Genomic DNA, 17,282 nt, shown 5'->3' on the forward strand with positions numbered 1-17,282 from the left:
TTTTTAAACTGTGTTATCTGCAATAAAATTGGGCAGTCTGAAATATCTCTTTTACTGTAAAGTGTTAGGATCCTAGAACTCAGGAGGACAGGGAAAGAGATGAGATTGTGTGTCACTCCACCCTCTGCCACGTTTCCCATCTCAGTTTTTAGCCTTTAGTGTGGGCTACTGAGACAGAAGACTTCAACTGGTGAGAATTGATTTTATTTTCCTGGGCTTTAAAAAAAATCTGTTTGTTTTGTTTTATTTTTCAAATGGCAGGTGGAGACTGGTACCTGCTGCTGATGACATGGGAGCTGAAAGCAATGGAAGTCTCAACCACCTGTCTGTCTTCCTGACTGGCATCCCAGGACTAGAGGCCCAACATGGCTGGTTCTCCATCCCCTTCTTTACCATGTACATGGTGGCCATTGTGGGGAACTGCCTAATCATGGCAGCAGTGCAGGCAGACTCTGCCCTTCATGAGCCCATGTACCTGTTCCTCTCCATGTTGGCCATCAGTGAGGTGGGCGTCTCGGCGTCTACACTGCCTACAGTTATGGGCATTCTTTGGTTTGATGCTCGCAGGATAGATTTTGATGGCTGCCTGGCCCAGATGTTTTTCATTCACACCTTCTCCTGCATGGAGTCAGGGGTCCTGTTGGCCATGAGCTTTGATCGTTTTGTAGCCATTTACAACCCGCTGCGCTATACAGCCATCCTGCCCCTGCCCCGTATCATCTCCATGGGTCTGGGCATTATGCTGAAGAGTGTGGCACTCATGGCCCCACTTCCAGTTCTGTTGAGGCAACTGCCCTATTGTCATGTTAACATCCTCTCCCATTCCTACTGCCTCCATTCAGACCTGATCCAGCTGCCTTGTGCTGATACTAAGCTCAACAGCATCCTGGGCTTGGCCATTGTCCTGGCCACTTTTGGGCTGGACTCACTGCTCATTGTGGTCTCATATGGGTTGATTCTTTACACAGTGCTGGGTATTGCTTCTCGGGAGGGAAGGTGGAAGGCTCTCAACACATGTGTATCACACATCTGTGCAGTGCTCGTGTACTATGTGCCCATGATTGGTGTGTCTGTCATGCATCGGGCTGCCAAGCATGCCTCACCTGTGGTTCACACACTCATGTCTAGCATCTATCTCTTTGTGCCACCAGTGCTCAACCCCATCATCTACAGTATTAAGACTCAGCCAATCCGACAGGGAATTGCCACCTTATTCTCCTGCAAGAGGAAATTGATCTGAGTCACTCCTTCAATTCCAAAATTTTGATTATGATTCTGCTATGGGCAAAACTCTACAATAGAAACTTCCAGGAGAAATAGGAAGGAGAAATTTAGAGCACTGTCACAGGCTTGAATCTGAATCACAGGAGTTATTTCTCAGTTCTTTACCTCTCACACTTTATTGATATGTGTGTCTCTGTGCATGCACATGTATATACCCTTCATTTCTAACTAGATATAACAACTTGAAGGCAGAAATAATGAAATTACCTCCCCACCCCATTCTCTTAAAACTTCTAGCAGAAGCTAAAAATAACTAACTAACATGAAAGACCTGAAACCTTATGATATTTGAATTGAAATAAAGCAAATTTTCATTTTTGTGGGATAGCTAGGATTTAAGAACAACTCCGCACAATGATCATAAAGAAAGATCATTCTGGGAACACATTTTTAAATAAAGTGAGCATACTTTCTGATTTGCCCAGACATTCATAGTTCACACTTGTTTTTCTCAACATTATTTATTAGTAATAATGCTCTCTTTCACTCCCCAAAATATCATTGTTTAAATAATGAAAGATATGATCAACTGTGGGGGTTTCAGCCAGATCCAGTGTGGATGAGGGAAGGACTAACTGCCAGAGGATGGCGATACCAGCAATAAATCAATTAATTACCAATAAACTTATCTAATCAATAAACACATAAGAGTCAAAACTCTTTTCAAATGGGAGGGGGCATGACGGATTGGGCCATACCAGATCTGGCCTCTAACAAGATGGAGTAGCCCATTTCTCCTTTATTTATAGTTACATAGGTAAAGGGGCCTGACAAGGAGGGATTTCTTCTGTGAGGAGCAGGATGGGGTGGAATTAGGGGAGCCATTTGTTTAGGGAGCTAGCACATCCCAAGATGATAAGCCACTCTCACAGGGCCACCACTCCCCGGGGGTCTGGGACAGTCTCTTACTGACCATCTGCACCATGAATCCAGCAATAAGAATCTGTGACCACAATTTTTAGTATCTATAAAAACTGATACTTCTGAGAGAACCTGCCCATTTTCCTCAAAATGTTTTTTTTTTTTTTTTTTTTTAATGAACATTAAAGTTACATCCCTTATAATAGAAAATGTGCTATTACAAAATTCATGATGCCAGGGGACTCTGCTCCTAAGAAGTAGTGCCATATTAAGACCATTGAGGTATTTCTATCTGTTTTATTTTATTTTGTTTAAGAAATTATTGTTCTGCTCAGAAAAAAAATGAGCCTTTTTTGCACAAATATTATATTAGCTGGAGTTTGAACTTTCAGTTCCAAGGACCTTCATCAAGGCAGAAGCCTGATTCCAGCTCTGAGGGATCTTGCCCTGGCACCCTGATCTTAGACCTCTTCCCTGGGTTTGCTTGTTCTGCTGAAATTACACTGGGTGTTGATTAGGTAAATCTGAATGGCTGATAAGCCTGATCTGCACCAATCAATCTGCACCAAACTTAATTCTCCATTAAGTTTATCATTATTTTACAAGGAAAACTCAGACAACATACTCAGTACTCAGTGGTGATCCAGGAAAAAGGAAATAGAATTCACGTGCATTCTGGAGAAGAGCCCCCAAAGAGAATATCTGGTTGGGACAGCAACAAAAGATTTCCTTCAAAACTATTTAATCAAGCACAGGGGAGAGAATATTCAGAAAGGAGGAGCATACTTAGATAGACCTTTACTCAATTAACGGTGTTCATCCCACTGGCATTAGTATTAATGTGCTAGAATTCTCATAAACACAGATGCACATCTCTTTTGTATAGAATCATTGCTGCTAGCTCACACCACCCCAAACTACCCTGCCACAAGTCGGGACTGTGTCATACTGCCTCAATAGTATGATAGGGTTTTATTTTACATATGCTCTTTTCCAATTCTGACTATGTGTTCCCCTTACTTCTGCATAATTTAACAATCTGATTCCCTTATCTTAAGATTGAGGGAGAAAACAAAAGTCCAGGCAGATTTCGAGTAATTGTTTCCTCTGACACAACAAGAACGTTCTTGACCTTTCTGAGCCCAAACATCAGATTTTCAAAACTGTGTTTCTGCTGAGACTTTTGTCACAATTAAATTCTATGACTTGGAATGTTCCTGTTACTGGCTGATGCTTTCCTACTTTAATAATAATGGTAACGACATCAACGACAACAACAACAACATTTAAATAAGTAAAGACAAGCAGATTCTGGGCTGTGTGGGAGCTCTTTTAAATTCTTAAAAGTCAGTCCTCTTCAAGCAGGGGTTTCCATTTCTGAATCCTTGAGCTTAAGTGAACTTTGCATTGGAAATTAGTTTAACACTTTCTCAAACTCCCAAGATACTTTCACTTTGGCTTTTGATGTTTAGTGTTTTAGTATTTGTTTTTCTATCCACAGAGCACCAACATCCATAATGTTTTGTCTTTTTCAGTTTGGTTTCCTAATTTATGAAGTTTATCTTTTATTATTGCTATGAGATTATATTATAACCGGGGTGTGTGTGTTTTATTTTTTGATACCAGGAAATTAACTCAGGGGCACTCCACCACTGAGCCACATGCCCAGCCCTACTGAGACAGGGCCTCACTGAGTTGCTTAGCACCTCACTTTTTGCTGAGGTTGGCTTTGAACTCTTGATTCTCCTGTCTTAGCCTCCTGAGTCGCTGGGGTTACAAGTCTGTGCCACTGTGCCCAGGGGCCAGTGTTTAATTAAATGCTGACATTTGCTTTAGGAATTACTTATAAGGATAGGAACATTTTATAGCATCAATGAGAATATTCATACATTTATCATAATTTAAAGTTCATAAAGCATAATTTTATATTTTATCATATACTTAACACTGTGAAGAAGAAAGAAAAGGCTTCATATTTTGAATCATATTATTTATTTTTTTTTCTTTTTTCAAAATCAAATGTTTAGTGAAGTACAAAATTGAGCTTTTTTTTTTTTTAAATATTGATATTTAAAAGTGCTAGAGTGCTTGCCTGGCAGGTATGAGTCCTGGGTTCAATCCCCAGCCCTGCAAAGAAAAAAAAAAAAAACAAAAAAAACCTATTTTTTATAATTTTCTGGTCAAGCAATAGTGATGTCTCTTTATTTACAATGGAAACTTCTTATATAACTCCTGCTCCTTTTACCACCTGTGCTACTTAAAATGTGATGGTAGTGGTCTTTGTGCCTGACTCCATGTTACCTAAATAAAATAACTCCCTTAAATCTAAAGTTCAATAGTTAGTGCACTTTCCTTTGAAATAAGAGGCGACTAATTCCCTGACGGATCTGCCTGGTCTTTGCACTGTAAATGATAGGGTTCATCACAGGAGGAGCCAGCAGGTAGATATTGGCCATAATAATGTGGACCAGTGGAGAGGCATGCTTGGCAAAGCGGTGAGTCATAGATACACCAACCATGGGGACATAGAGGACCAGAACAGCCAGAAAGTGAGAAAGACAGTTATTGAGGGCACGTAGTCGCTCAGTCCAGGTGGCTGTGCTCAAGACATTTTTCAAGATGAGTACATAGGAGAGTACAATGAGCAGAGGGTCCATTACGATAATGAGCAGGACCAGAGCAAATCCATACCAGGCATTGACTCGGGTGTCAGCACAGACCAGGCGAATCAAATCCTGGTGGAGGCAGTAGGAGTGAGAGAGAAGGTGGGAGCGGCAGAAAGGCAGGCGCCTGAGTAGGAAGAGTGGGGGAAGAACCGCCAGGACACAGCGGCAAACGATGGCTAGCCCAATTCTACCAATGACCTCACTGGTGAGGATGTAGGCATAATGGAGGGGGCGGCAGATGGCCACATAGCGGTCAAAGGACATGGCCAGCAGGACGGAAGATTCCATAAAGGAGAATCCATGGAGGAAGAAGAACTGTGCAAAGCAGGCCTCAAATCTGATTTTATGAAGGTTGAACCAGAGGAGCTGCATGACTGTGGGCAGGGTGGTGAGGGTGAGGCCCAGGTCAGTCAGGGCCAGCATGCAGAGGAACAGGTACATGGGCTGGTGGAGAGACGGCTCTGTGCGGATGACAGCCAGGATGGTGGTGTTTCCCACTATGGAGAGGGTGTAGAGACAGAAGAAGGGGATGGAGATCCACACGTGGAAGGCTTCAAATCCAGGAATGCCGGTGAGGAGGAAGTAGAAGGGAGCTTGGGTGATGTTAGTCACCGGCGCCATACTTGATGAATGCAGAACCCAGAATCTGTGTGTTCCACATTAAGAATCTCATCAGTAGGCCGCCACCGTAGGATTGTTATCTCTTCAATCCAGGATACAAGCATGCATTTAAGATTCCTTTTTCTAATTCCACCGAGCAATACACTAGCCAGACACACAGCAAATGTATGTCCTTCTTCATAAGTTTCTATTGCAATTAAGTTCATGTTTTCATCTTTCATACCTCCTGCTATGCTCTGGAGTTTAGCTCCATACTTCCTGCAGTCCTCTGTAATTTACATCCCAATGACTCTTGTATATGTATATGTGTACATATGTACCTACGCAGATGTACTGAATGATGGAAACTTGTTTTATGAATAGTTTAAATAACTTTCAATCAAGCCTATAAACTTAACCCTCATTCTACTTGACATCATAGAAAAATAAAATTATACTGATTACTTTATGTTATTTACTTGAATGGAAATAGTTTTAAAAGGCAAATATCAAAGCGATGCCCAAGTAAGAAACATGTAGATTATAGCAACAATTGTTTTTATGTGGAGCACTAGAGTAAGATGAGACTCCAGGGAAAGAGCACAGGGTTTGTGCATGTTGAGTCTGGGCTTCATAGTAGCTATGCAAGAGAAACTACAAGCAGATGCAGAGAAGGCCTAATAGGACAGAGAGAAGAAGACTGCTAGGAGTCAAGGCAATTTCAGGTAATTGAGAATCTAAAGTTAACGTGATAATTTAAACAAGAATTCAGCACGAGAAATGAAGGAGGCCTAAGGCAGATTTATGAGAAAATGTACAATTTACCAGTTAAATATACATACAAGAAAAATCAAAGGCAATTGTAGAGTACTGTTTAAAGAGAAAGGAAGAAAACAGAAAATAAAAATCAAAAGTCAATTAATTAAAGGGACTAGCCACCACAATTTAGAACTCAGATGTTCAATAAAATCAGTATCAAGAAGAGTATAGTTAGTTTAGAGACAAGAACATAACCAGTAACCTTTTGGAGGGATAGTTCAATAGAATAATTGGAAGAGAAGCCAAATTCGTGGTCTGAGGGGTAAATTAATGAGAAAAAGAAATGGAGAGATTTTGTGGTTTTTGGACTGTTTTCAAAGGGGACTATACTGCCCCCTACAGGAGAATACAGACCTTTATTTATGTAATATAATGACTGAATGGTTATTAATCTTGGAAGTTTTCTGGGAATTAAAGCTCAGAACATATTATCAGGAAATAAATAGTACTTAGTGTATTCCTAGAATCTACATAGTCTAACCATGTTCCTCCTGCTCTGTGTCCCTAAGTGTCAAAGTAATAATCCTGGGGAAAATCTCCTAAGAATTTAACAAGAAACTGGGGGAAATGGGAAGAAGAAAATAAAGAGAAAACGGATTTTCAAATTAGAAAAATAAAATAGTATTGAAACCTCCAGAAATTATTTTGTGTAGTCAATATTTTTTGAAAGTTCCTAATATAGCTGATTGAGGAAAAAGAAATATAGGCAAACAGAAGTGAAATGTAATGAGAGAGCAAAAAAAAAAAAAAAAAAAAAAAAAAGAATGTAGTGAAATTATAGAGAATAGTGAGAATCACCAATCAAATAATAAACAACAGGAATTGGAATGTCCTCTGATACTTAAATTGTAAATCAAAAGACAAGAGGCCATAGTTAGGTGTGGTGATACATGTGACATGCTTATCACTGGATGGCAGAGTGCAGAGAGCTGAACGGTGATGGCAGCAACAATAATGTTTTTACAGAGTTTATTCTGTGCCCTGCAATGTCCTACAACTTTTCTTATTTTAAGTCACTTAACTTAATAATTGCATAATTGCTGTCTTTCATTTTAATAATGAAAGATGTGTAGTGCTGATGAAAAATATATATATACATATATGTGTATATATATATGTGTATATATATATAAGTATATATGTGTATTTTTTAACCTAGGACACATTTTAAATCAGCAGATTTATATTAGGAAGAACAAAGGATATAAAGATGAAAAGATGGGAGGGAGGGAGGGAAGGAAGAAAGGAGAGAAGGTGAGGAACGAAAGGATAAGGCTTAATACCAGAGAAAACCTGGTAACATTTTCACTCTTCTGCAGGGCAGTTGTTTCTATTCTCTAAAGTAATTCTCCAGATAGGTGAATTTCTTAGGGAATTTCCAGGCAGGTGGTGAGGACTCCTGCATTGTACTTCATCTTTAGGTTTCTCCCAACCATGCTTCTTTCTATCAGCTGCCCTTGTGCAGTAAGCTCTGCTCTCAATAGCTGGGAAGTATTAAGGAAACCATTTCTTCACTTTTACATCAGCTCTAACCTCACAAATCCTTATGGTGGGGCAGAGTAATATGCAAGCTGTGACTAGTTCACTGCCTTGTGTTTATTCTTCATTCACAAGTTCCCATGTTTCCTTTAAACTCACCTCTTTCTGAAACATTTGATGAACCATTTGCAGGACAGAGGGGAAGACTCTGTGCACTGAGATCACTTCAGCTTTGATGGACACAGGTTTGAGTTAATCAGTAATTATCACCTCTGCAAGAAACGCTTCATGTTCCCTACCCCCACATCTCCTCACTCTAGTCACACCTCCTCTCGGGATGTCTCCGAAATGGGTCTGCCTAATTCTCCCCCTGGTCTCTATGGAGCATCCCCTCCTCTTACTCACCAGGTGTTCCCCTTCTCTTACTGATAACCATCCAGGGAGCAGTCCAACCTCACCTGAGCGTTCTCTTTTTTCTCAATGCTGTTTGGTTTCTATTCTCTGCCCTGTGGTTGTAATTATATGTTCCTGAAGGTCCCAGGTTGGAGTGCAGGAGGTGGGTGAGGACACCTCTGCCCAGATCTTATAGGAGGATAAGGATTGTGCTCTGAGACCTGAGGCCCTAAGGGAGAGAACCGGGAAGCCAATCAATAGTTTTGCACTAAAACAAGAGGAAAATGAATTCTGAAAAACTCTCCAACTTGGGTGTGTTAACTTAGTGGACACGAGTGAAAGCTAAATTCTAAGATCTGTGCCGTTCAGGGAAGGGTCGAATGTGTTTCTTAAGAGAACTATTGTTGTCAAGGACTGGAAATTTGTTTCCAGTTTACTTTAAAAAAAATACTCATTCGAGCTTAAGTTCAAAATGTTAAAAATTTCATATTCTATCCCTTTCAAAAGACAAGTCCAGACAACTTTAATAAAAATTTTTACAATTATTATAAAGATGTAAAGCTAATGAGTAAAATCTCTTGACTTCAGTGAATTTCAGATACCTAGTTCAGGAAAAGAGAACTAACAGTAACAATAAGTAAAATCATGAGTAATGTTCTCTGTGTGACCTGTACGTACCAGCAAATGAGCTGAGGTACACTGGAAAGGTGAAGCTCCTGTGAGGTACATGGGGAGGGCCTCGCCCCTATTCTGGCAGATGTTGTTTCCATGATCATTAGTTCCCTCCTGCTTACTGCTGTGACTTATCTGGCTTGAAAAAGATTGTTCAAAGTTGGAGCAGAGCTTCCCTTTAAGGTTGACATGGCATGAATATGACGAACTCAGAGTTGATGTGGTAGACTCTCAAATCACAGAAACAAATGGAATTTCCTCTTACAGTGACCTAGAGGGAGTAGCTGCATCATGCACGGTACTTCTTCCCCAGAAAAGGCTGGATCTCTGCTCAGGCCAGAAGTGGCTGTGGTGAGTGTCCTAAGACTTTACATGTGAATTTATTGAGACTGTGTTCTCAGCAGCCAGGAAGAACCAGCAGCTGTTCAGGTGTTTATTTAGGTGTCTCTTTTGTTTTCTATCATTGAAGGTCTAGAGTGCTTCTTTCAAATCTGGCTTGCCTTTGTGATTTCTCTTGTCACTGGCTCTCATTGACCATTTGGATCCATTCTGGATCTGGAGAAGCTCCACCTCTAAACCTGTACCACTGCATTGGAAGGGAGTTCATGATTGCAAAGCAGAATATAAGGTATAAACCCTGAGAATGAAGAAATTAAATAGCAATACAATTTGGGAGGGAAGATGTTGAAAGTTATTATGAAGTTTTTGATTATTTTATCTTAAGTAGTTGAGGATCGAAAGATACAATTTAAAATTGACAAATTGATAAAGTAACAAGTGGCACATTTATCAGTATAAAAGTATTGATAAAATTGTAAAACTCATAATATTTGTAATTTTTGAAAATGAAGAAGAATGAGGCATACACTCTTTTTATGCATATTTGAACAATTATATTATGAAATGTTTTAAAATAAGACAGGGAGAAGATGATCAATGACTGAGAAGTATATTAATGTTGTAATTATATAGTAAAGAATTAATAAATGTTCTCTAAAACTATAGAATGTTAAGTATATGTGTTTTTTTTATAGCTCGTGAAGTAAGAATTATTTTATGTATATAAGTGGTTGGAAAAAGAAACTAAAGAAAATGATATTTTGTGACATGTGAAATTACATTACATTCCAAATTCATTGTTCAAACATAAAATTTTATTGAAATGCTGCTAAGCTCATTTACTTATGTATCATCTATGGCTGCCTTAACGTTAACAGCAAGCTTGAGTGGTTGTAAAAGAAGCTGTATGGCCCACAAAACCTAAATGATTTGCTCTCTGTCCCTGTGCAGAAAAAATCACTGAGTGATTTTTTCGAATGTGTTTTTGGGAAACAGATGTTAAAGATAAGAAAATTTCAAAGAAATAGAGATGAAAATGTTCCTTTATCACATCAAAAGATATTCATTCTGACTCATAATCAAAATACCACTCCGTATCCATAAATATATATAACTAATTTGTGATTAACTAATTTTTAATTTCTTTTCTTTTTTTTTTTTTTTTTAAAGAAAGGAGCATGCTCAGAGAGGGCAGTTGTTTGCTCAAGGGCACATATCTGCTGAGAAGCATGGTCAGGAGTTGAGGTCAGATCTCTGTGAATAGTAAATCTGCGGGTAGTTATCTCCTGAGTAAGACTGACCGTGAGTCATGCAAATTGTCTGTAAGACCTTAGTCGATTATTTTTCTTTTGCCTCTGGTCATACTGTGGTTTGTCAAACACAATGAACTATTTTATATGTGCGATAAAAATAATGTTCACCTAGTTTACATGCAGAAAAAACCTGAGTAAGTATTGTAATCAAATTCAGATATAGCTTTTTATTAATCATCTAAGCAAAATCCAAATATATTAAAAACATCCACTGGCAAATAAATAGGCGACTTTCATGGAGGACATTGACAATATTGTACCTATCAAAGTTATGAAAGTATACAATTCTTTACTCAGCAATTCCATCTCTAGAAATTGAGTTTACAAATATATTTACATATGTACAGACTGACATGTTTAGACAAGATTTTTCACTACCATGTCATTTGTAAGACTACAAAATGGAAACGATTTAGATATGCATTAACTGGAAATTGGTAAATAAATTCTGGGAACATGTAGTGTGCCATAATTTGCAAAATGAAATATGTGTATGTAAAAATAAAGGGCAATGCTGTTTATGAGTGACCTCAAATATACAGATAGATGTTAAAAATTAAGTAGAGGACAGGACACAATTTTCAACAGAAAAGTATAAATGCACATAATTTCTTATTTATGCATGACTTTTTTTTCCCTAAAAGGAAATACAATAAACTAGATTTGTGTGTGTGTGTGTGTATATCTGGAGAGAGAAGCCAAAATGAAATATAGACTAAAAGTGAATATTTTCTATCTCTATCTACATATATATGTACTCCATTTTTTGAAATTTGAGTCTTGTGAACGTGTAAACTTGTCAATAACATATTTGTAAAATGTAGATATAAAATTAATCATTAATAAGAAAAAAGGAAGCTAAGAAATAAGATAGCATTTAAAGGTATGTTAAATTCTTTATTTGAAAAGAGTGAAAGACATTGTTAATAACTTGGGACTGCAAAGGGAAGTGGTATAAGAACTCTGTTGACCATAAAGAAACAAGTGACCAAGAACTTAATTCTGCTAACTCAGAAAGTTTCATTTGAGGCCATCTGGAACTCAGAGAGGGTAACCGTGTGGGACTTAGAACTGGAGAGGTCATGAAAATCAATGGCCAGACAAGTTAGATGCAAATATTCACCCATCACCACCACACAGGGAAATGGTTATTACACTTTAAAAATGTTGCACATCATTCTTTTTTAATATACCTTTTGGTTGGCATATAATAATCAGGTAAATGTACTCATTTTATATGTATATTACTCAGTAAGTAGTCACAAAATAAATATATCACATTTTGTGACCTCAATTCCAATCAAAGTATAAAATATTACTATGCCTTAATGGTTGATTTTGGAAGGCGTTTCATATGTGCTTGGAAAACATATATATTATATAATTGTGCAATTATAATACACCAATAAAAATGGAAGGAAAAAAGTATTACGTAATTGTTTGATTGTTGGAATTGTTAGATAAAAGTTTTAATGATGTTTTAAAAAAATGTTTAAATGATGTTTTGCTGTTGTTTTGGTACATGAAATTGATTTTCTTGTAGATCTTTAATCTAACAGTATGTTACAGGCATAGAGCACTTTTCTAATTTAGTATTGAGGAGCTTGTGCAATGAATGTTTTCCTACTTTTATTTTTTGTTACATTAGCTATAAGGACACTATTTTTTTTTTTTTTTCACGTTGCACCAGCACACATAGAAACTGCTCACTCCTGTGTAGCAAGCATGCTCTTCGGTTTGTATGATCTTTATATTTCCCACTTTTTGGTTCTTTTGAGATATGTTTCATTTTACCTTCACTTAATAAAGTAACCATTTGCTGCCAAAAAAATTTTTTTTAAATGTTGATTTTTGGTTTTTGGTCAGCTTTATTTTGTCACTAGGAAAACTATAATAAAATATATCATTGTCATCATGGATTAATCTACATAATTTTTAGTTTTGACACATCAGCCCTTTAAGATTGCTATCTCTTTCATTTTAGCAGATTTTACTTTTGAATGGATAAATTCCTTGAAGGGAAAAATAAAATAATCCAGGCTTACTTCTCTAGACATCCCTTCTCTTGGAGTCTTGGCCATTTTACTCTCATTCCTTTGATGTTCTTTGAATTTATTTAAAAATACTTCTTTAGATTTTGTAATTGTTATGGGCAGGATGATTGGCTTGACACAAATAATATTACCTGGGTAAGTGTGGAAATATCTATAACATTCTCACATTTTTAAGTGCTCAAATTCTTAATTTATCACCCTCCATACTTGAATATAAAGATGGATAATTTTTTCCTATTGAAAAGATAAAGAATTAAAAGAGTTTCAAAGGATCTAGATTATAAGTTAGGATAGTAATGATAAGGGCAGAAAAAAGCCCAAACTGATATTTTTCCAGAAAGTCATATTGAATTCTGTTGAATTCAATGTCATAGATAGTAGTATATTTCTAGACTCTTTTCAGCATGTGGTTTTCTAAAATTCTTCCATCTGAATCTGACATGGATGCAAGCCTGGACTTCAGAATAATGGGGTGATAAAAGTTAGAAAGAATGGAGCTATGGTGGAAGCAGTATGTGCAAAAATCTATTCTAGGATGGGGTTGCAAGGATCTCGCTAAACTGAGCATGATCTGTCAAAAATCTAAGGATGAGTATATCTACATTTAAATCTCAAAATTTTCAACAGCGTCAGATATAGGCACAATCGTATTTAAGAAGCCTAAAGAGTCACTGTGCAATCTCAGAAATGGAAATGAGTTGCTAAGCCATTGGACAGCCTGGCACCATCATCTCATCTGCACATCATTAGATGTGGAATGTCTTTCTCCAGGTTCTATAAAAATACTCCCTCTTCTCTTCTCTTCCTGGGGAATCATCCCTCTCTCAATTCTTAATCTATGGGATTGCCAGAGTTTACCTTACTTGATTTTCCTTGATAAGTCAAGGTCATTGTCCTCTGCAGAACTTTGCCACTGAAGGTTACAGGTAATTGCAGATCCCCAGGTAAGGATCTAGGGAAACTGGTAAACGGAAACCCAGAGACAAAGTCACAGAATTAACTTTTACGAGAAGTCTTTGTCTGTTATTGCTGTCCTTGCAATGAAAAACACAATATGACCATTTAAAATGTTTAAAATTCATATTCAAAGCTTTATTGATTTGTGGTTACTTATAACTTTAAAATTGATTGTGAATTTTTTTTAGGAGGCTTAAAATATAGCAAAGATGGAGAATGTAGGGGAAAATTTGTATGCTCTGTAAATAGAAGGCACTTTGCCTCTTTTTTCACTGCTTTACCTTTAGGGCCTAGAATTGTGTCTGATGTATTTTTTTGTATTCTGTAAATTCTACTTGACTGAATACTAATAGGATCAAGGAGATTCAGTTTTTGCTCAGTTGACATGAGCTAAGAATAATAGATCAGAATCTGGAGTCTAATCCATCTCAATTCCAATGCTAACTCTGAGATATATAGGCTTAATAAGATGTTTATCATATCTCAACACTGTTTCATATTATAACTATATTATTATATAATATAACTATATTATATAACTATATTATTATATAATAATATAATTATAAGTATATTATTATATAATATTTAGTCATTCCCTACTTCAGTTTTATTGTAGAGAATGACAAAAAAATAAATATACATGTATACATTTGCATCTCAAAAATCTCAAATTCTTCCCTGAAAATATAAATATATGCTCTTTATATTATTTGAAGGACCTGAAAAGGAATAGTCAACCAGATAGAAGTTATCAACGTATACAAAGAGGATGCTTGCTTCTTTGAAAGTTTTTGCATCTGGGGGAAAAACTTCAGAATTTGCAAGATTAGTAAATTTTGGAGCTTCCAGTTTGGGACATTGGTGAAGTTGGGTGAATTCCACATTAAAGCATGTGTGGAAGCCTCCTTTGAACTAGCTCTGGTGCTCCCCTGCTATGGAATTCAAGGGTCAATAACTGAAGAGAATGCAATATACTCACTTACTCTCTTCCTGGTAGAGAACTCAACAGATTTCTCAGGACACCTGCTGACTCCCAGCTGCATTTTCCTCATGAGAAATAATGTGTTTTCATAAACTTTTCTTGCATTCCTGCTCCAAGCATGTGAGGTAATGGAAAACTTAATGTTGCACAATCTTCTTTCAAATATTATTAATTCTCCATTACTTATGCATATTCCATGCCTACTTGCACTTTCATTCCAATTCACTGTCAGACTATGAGAGCCTCCTGTTAGACTCCATGTTTTAAGGCAAGCTCAGTTACAACCATGTAAGGTAGGAGATCCTGTGATTATAGAAAACCGATCAATGAAACCTCCCTTTTTACTTGATCTTTGACTAAACTCCAGATCTCTTCTTTGCTAGCATTCTGATAATGCCACGACGAATCTCCTTGGTCTTAATACTATAGACAATGGGGTTGACAACAGGTGGGAAGAAAAGGTAAGCATTGGCCATCATGGTTTGCAGCAGAGGAGATACATGTTTTCCAAAGCGATGCACCATAGATAAGCCAATCATAGGTATATAATAAGCAAGTACAGCACAAATATGTGAGCTGCATGTGCTGAGTGCCTTCTTCTGCCCTTCTCCAGTGGCAATACCCAAGACAGTGTGGAGTATGAACCCATACGAGATCACTATGAGCAACGAATCCAGCCCAAAAGTGGAGGTAACAATGAAAAGTCCATAGATATTGTTGACAGAAATGTCCCCACAAGGTAGATGGATAAGGTTAGGGTGGAGGCAAAAGGAATGAGAGAGGGCATTATTGCCACAGAAGGGAAGCCGCCGTAAGAGCATGGGCAATGGAGCCATGAGCATAATACTCTTCAGTCCAATAATAATTCCTGTGCCAAAGATACGGGGCAGTGTCAGAATAGTTGTATAGCGCAGTGGGCTATAGATGGCCACAAAGCGGTCCACAGACATGGCCAGAAGCACAGCTGACTCCATTATGGAGAAAGAATGAATGGAGAACATCTGCAGAAGGCATGCTTCAAAACTAATCTCAGTGGTGCCAAACAGGAATATGCCTAGCACTGTAGGCAGGGTGGATACAGAGACACCAACCTCAGCCAGTGCTAACATGGCAAGAAAGAGATACATGGGCTGATGGAGAGAAGCATCTGTTCTGATGACATGAAGAATGGTGCCATTTCCAAGGAAGATGATAATGTACATCAGGCAGAAAGGGATGGATATCCAGAGGTGCTCTGCCTCCAGTCCTGGGATGCCAACCAAAATGAATGCTGTAGGCAAGAACCCCAAAGAGCTATTGGAATTCTTCATGATGAAATCTCATCCCACAGGATCACTGACACCTCAAAAAGTAAAAACAAACTAGTGAGGTGACACCGTTATGGAGAAAGATGATTGGGCACTGAGGGAGAGGAAGAAGAAAGCAAACTCAGGTTCATGTGGCCAGTGGTCTCATTTCTGGACATTGACAAATTACCATCATCAGGAAATTCCCATTGTGAAGGGGTTTACAGTTTCCATTATAGGGACATTCTCGACTAATAGAAAAGTATGCATTTAAAGTGAAGTGCACCTTGAATCGGTGGAGGGAAAAATGGCTGCCCTGTTGGTGTGGAGATGTTTGACCCTAGAAAGTTACCGGGGAGACAAACGTGTGGAGGTAATTTCAGCACAAGATATGAACTGATGCTGGGAATAGGTGAGCAGACATTAGTGATAAATGCATCGATTCCATATACAAAACAGCTAAACGAGTCCATATAAGTAATTGAACAATTAAAGTCCAAGGTGAAGTCAAGATAATGGCAGTGAACACAGCCTGGAATGAGTTGCAGGAAAACTAAACTTGAAAAGCATAGGGCTCGGACCTACACTAGTTTAGCCATTCTGAGCTCTGAAAATTCTAGGAAGCAACCATAAAGATTGTGTGCAAAGGTCTGGATGATTCAGGAGAAATCAGGTTCATGAAAATATTATCAAGATAGTATCCACTATATCTTGACTCACAGTTCTCAAAAACAACTTACCTTACCCACTGAAACTTCTTTCTGACTCAGGCACACTGCTGAATTCTCAGTAACAGCAATACTGGGAACCTAAACAGAGTTTCAAGGAATGTTCTCCTAGCAGGAGAGGAAGGCAGTAGAGAAGAAAACCACCTGCTTTGATTGATCTGAATGTTGATAGTAATAATATGGTAATAATACATGGAATCCTGGGCTGAGAGGGTAGGAAGAACTGCCAAAGGGAGTTTTCAACTCATTCACCCAAATACACACACACACACACACACACACACACACACACACACACACACACACCTGTTTATCTATTCACACATGCACATAGTTTCCATACTTGCTGAATATCTACCTGCAAATCCTCATATGAATTCTCCTTCAGCCACTGCTGAACTTCCCCAGCAACAGGGACCTCACTGTCCCCTGCTGGTTATTACTAAGTTCTTCTCTGCCTTGCAAATCTGTAACTGGTGAGAATTCATCTATATAAAGCACTATACAGGACTTGGGTAACATAGAGTCCTGGACTTACTGTAAAACCCCTTGCAACTTCCAACCACAGATCAGATAGTGCGTCTTCTCTCACCCATATTCAAATATAATCATTAAATACACTGGGGTTTTCTTACCAATTGCATTAAGTGCCACAGAAGAAAAATTCAGGATACCATAAAAGGAACCTAAAGGAAGAAACCTAAATTATTTTTAAAATTCAGGGAAGCAACACTTCAGCTGATACCTGAGGAATTAACAGAAAATTTTCAGATTAAATAGAGAAGTTGATTAAAATGTGGTACAGAAGGGAAAAATAAAGACAATTACTGTTATAGGCAGGATAGC

General features: G+C 37.9%; 3 protein-coding genes across 3 annotated transcripts; 1 reads left to right on the forward strand and 2 right to left on the reverse strand.

Annotated features, from left to right (window-relative positions):
- Window positions 1-289: 289 nt before the first annotated feature.
- Window positions 290-1,240, forward strand: LOC306640474 (olfactory receptor 51I2-like; the record flags this gene model as incomplete). Its single annotated transcript, XM_079104758.1, has 1 exon — window positions 290-1,240. One exon carries the CDS (start codon window positions 290-292, stop codon window positions 1,238-1,240), a length of 951 nt encoding a protein of 316 aa, XP_078960884.1.
- Window positions 1,241-4,484: 3,244 nt separating this feature from the next.
- Window positions 4,485-5,441, reverse strand: LOC306640552 (olfactory receptor 51Q1-like; the record flags this gene model as incomplete). Its single annotated transcript, XM_079104842.1, has 1 exon — window positions 4,485-5,441. Exon 1 carries the CDS (start codon window positions 5,430-5,432, stop codon window positions 4,485-4,487), a length of 948 nt encoding a protein of 315 aa, XP_078960968.1. The 5' UTR covers window positions 5,433-5,441.
- Window positions 5,442-14,778: 9,337 nt separating this feature from the next.
- LOC306640467 (olfactory receptor 51J1-like) lies at window positions 14,779-15,732 on the reverse strand (the record flags this gene model as incomplete). The annotated part of the gene is made up of 1 exon (XM_079104751.1): window positions 14,779-15,732. One exon carries the CDS (start codon window positions 15,730-15,732, stop codon window positions 14,779-14,781), a length of 954 nt encoding a protein of 317 aa, XP_078960877.1.
- Between the last annotated feature and the right edge of the window lie 1,550 nt (window positions 15,733-17,282).

Source organism: Sciurus vulgaris (genome assembly GCF_902686455.1).
Source record: "Sciurus vulgaris genome assembly, chromosome: 11".
In the NCBI taxonomy this organism is placed as follows: domain Eukaryota; kingdom Metazoa; phylum Chordata; class Mammalia; order Rodentia; family Sciuridae; genus Sciurus; species Sciurus vulgaris.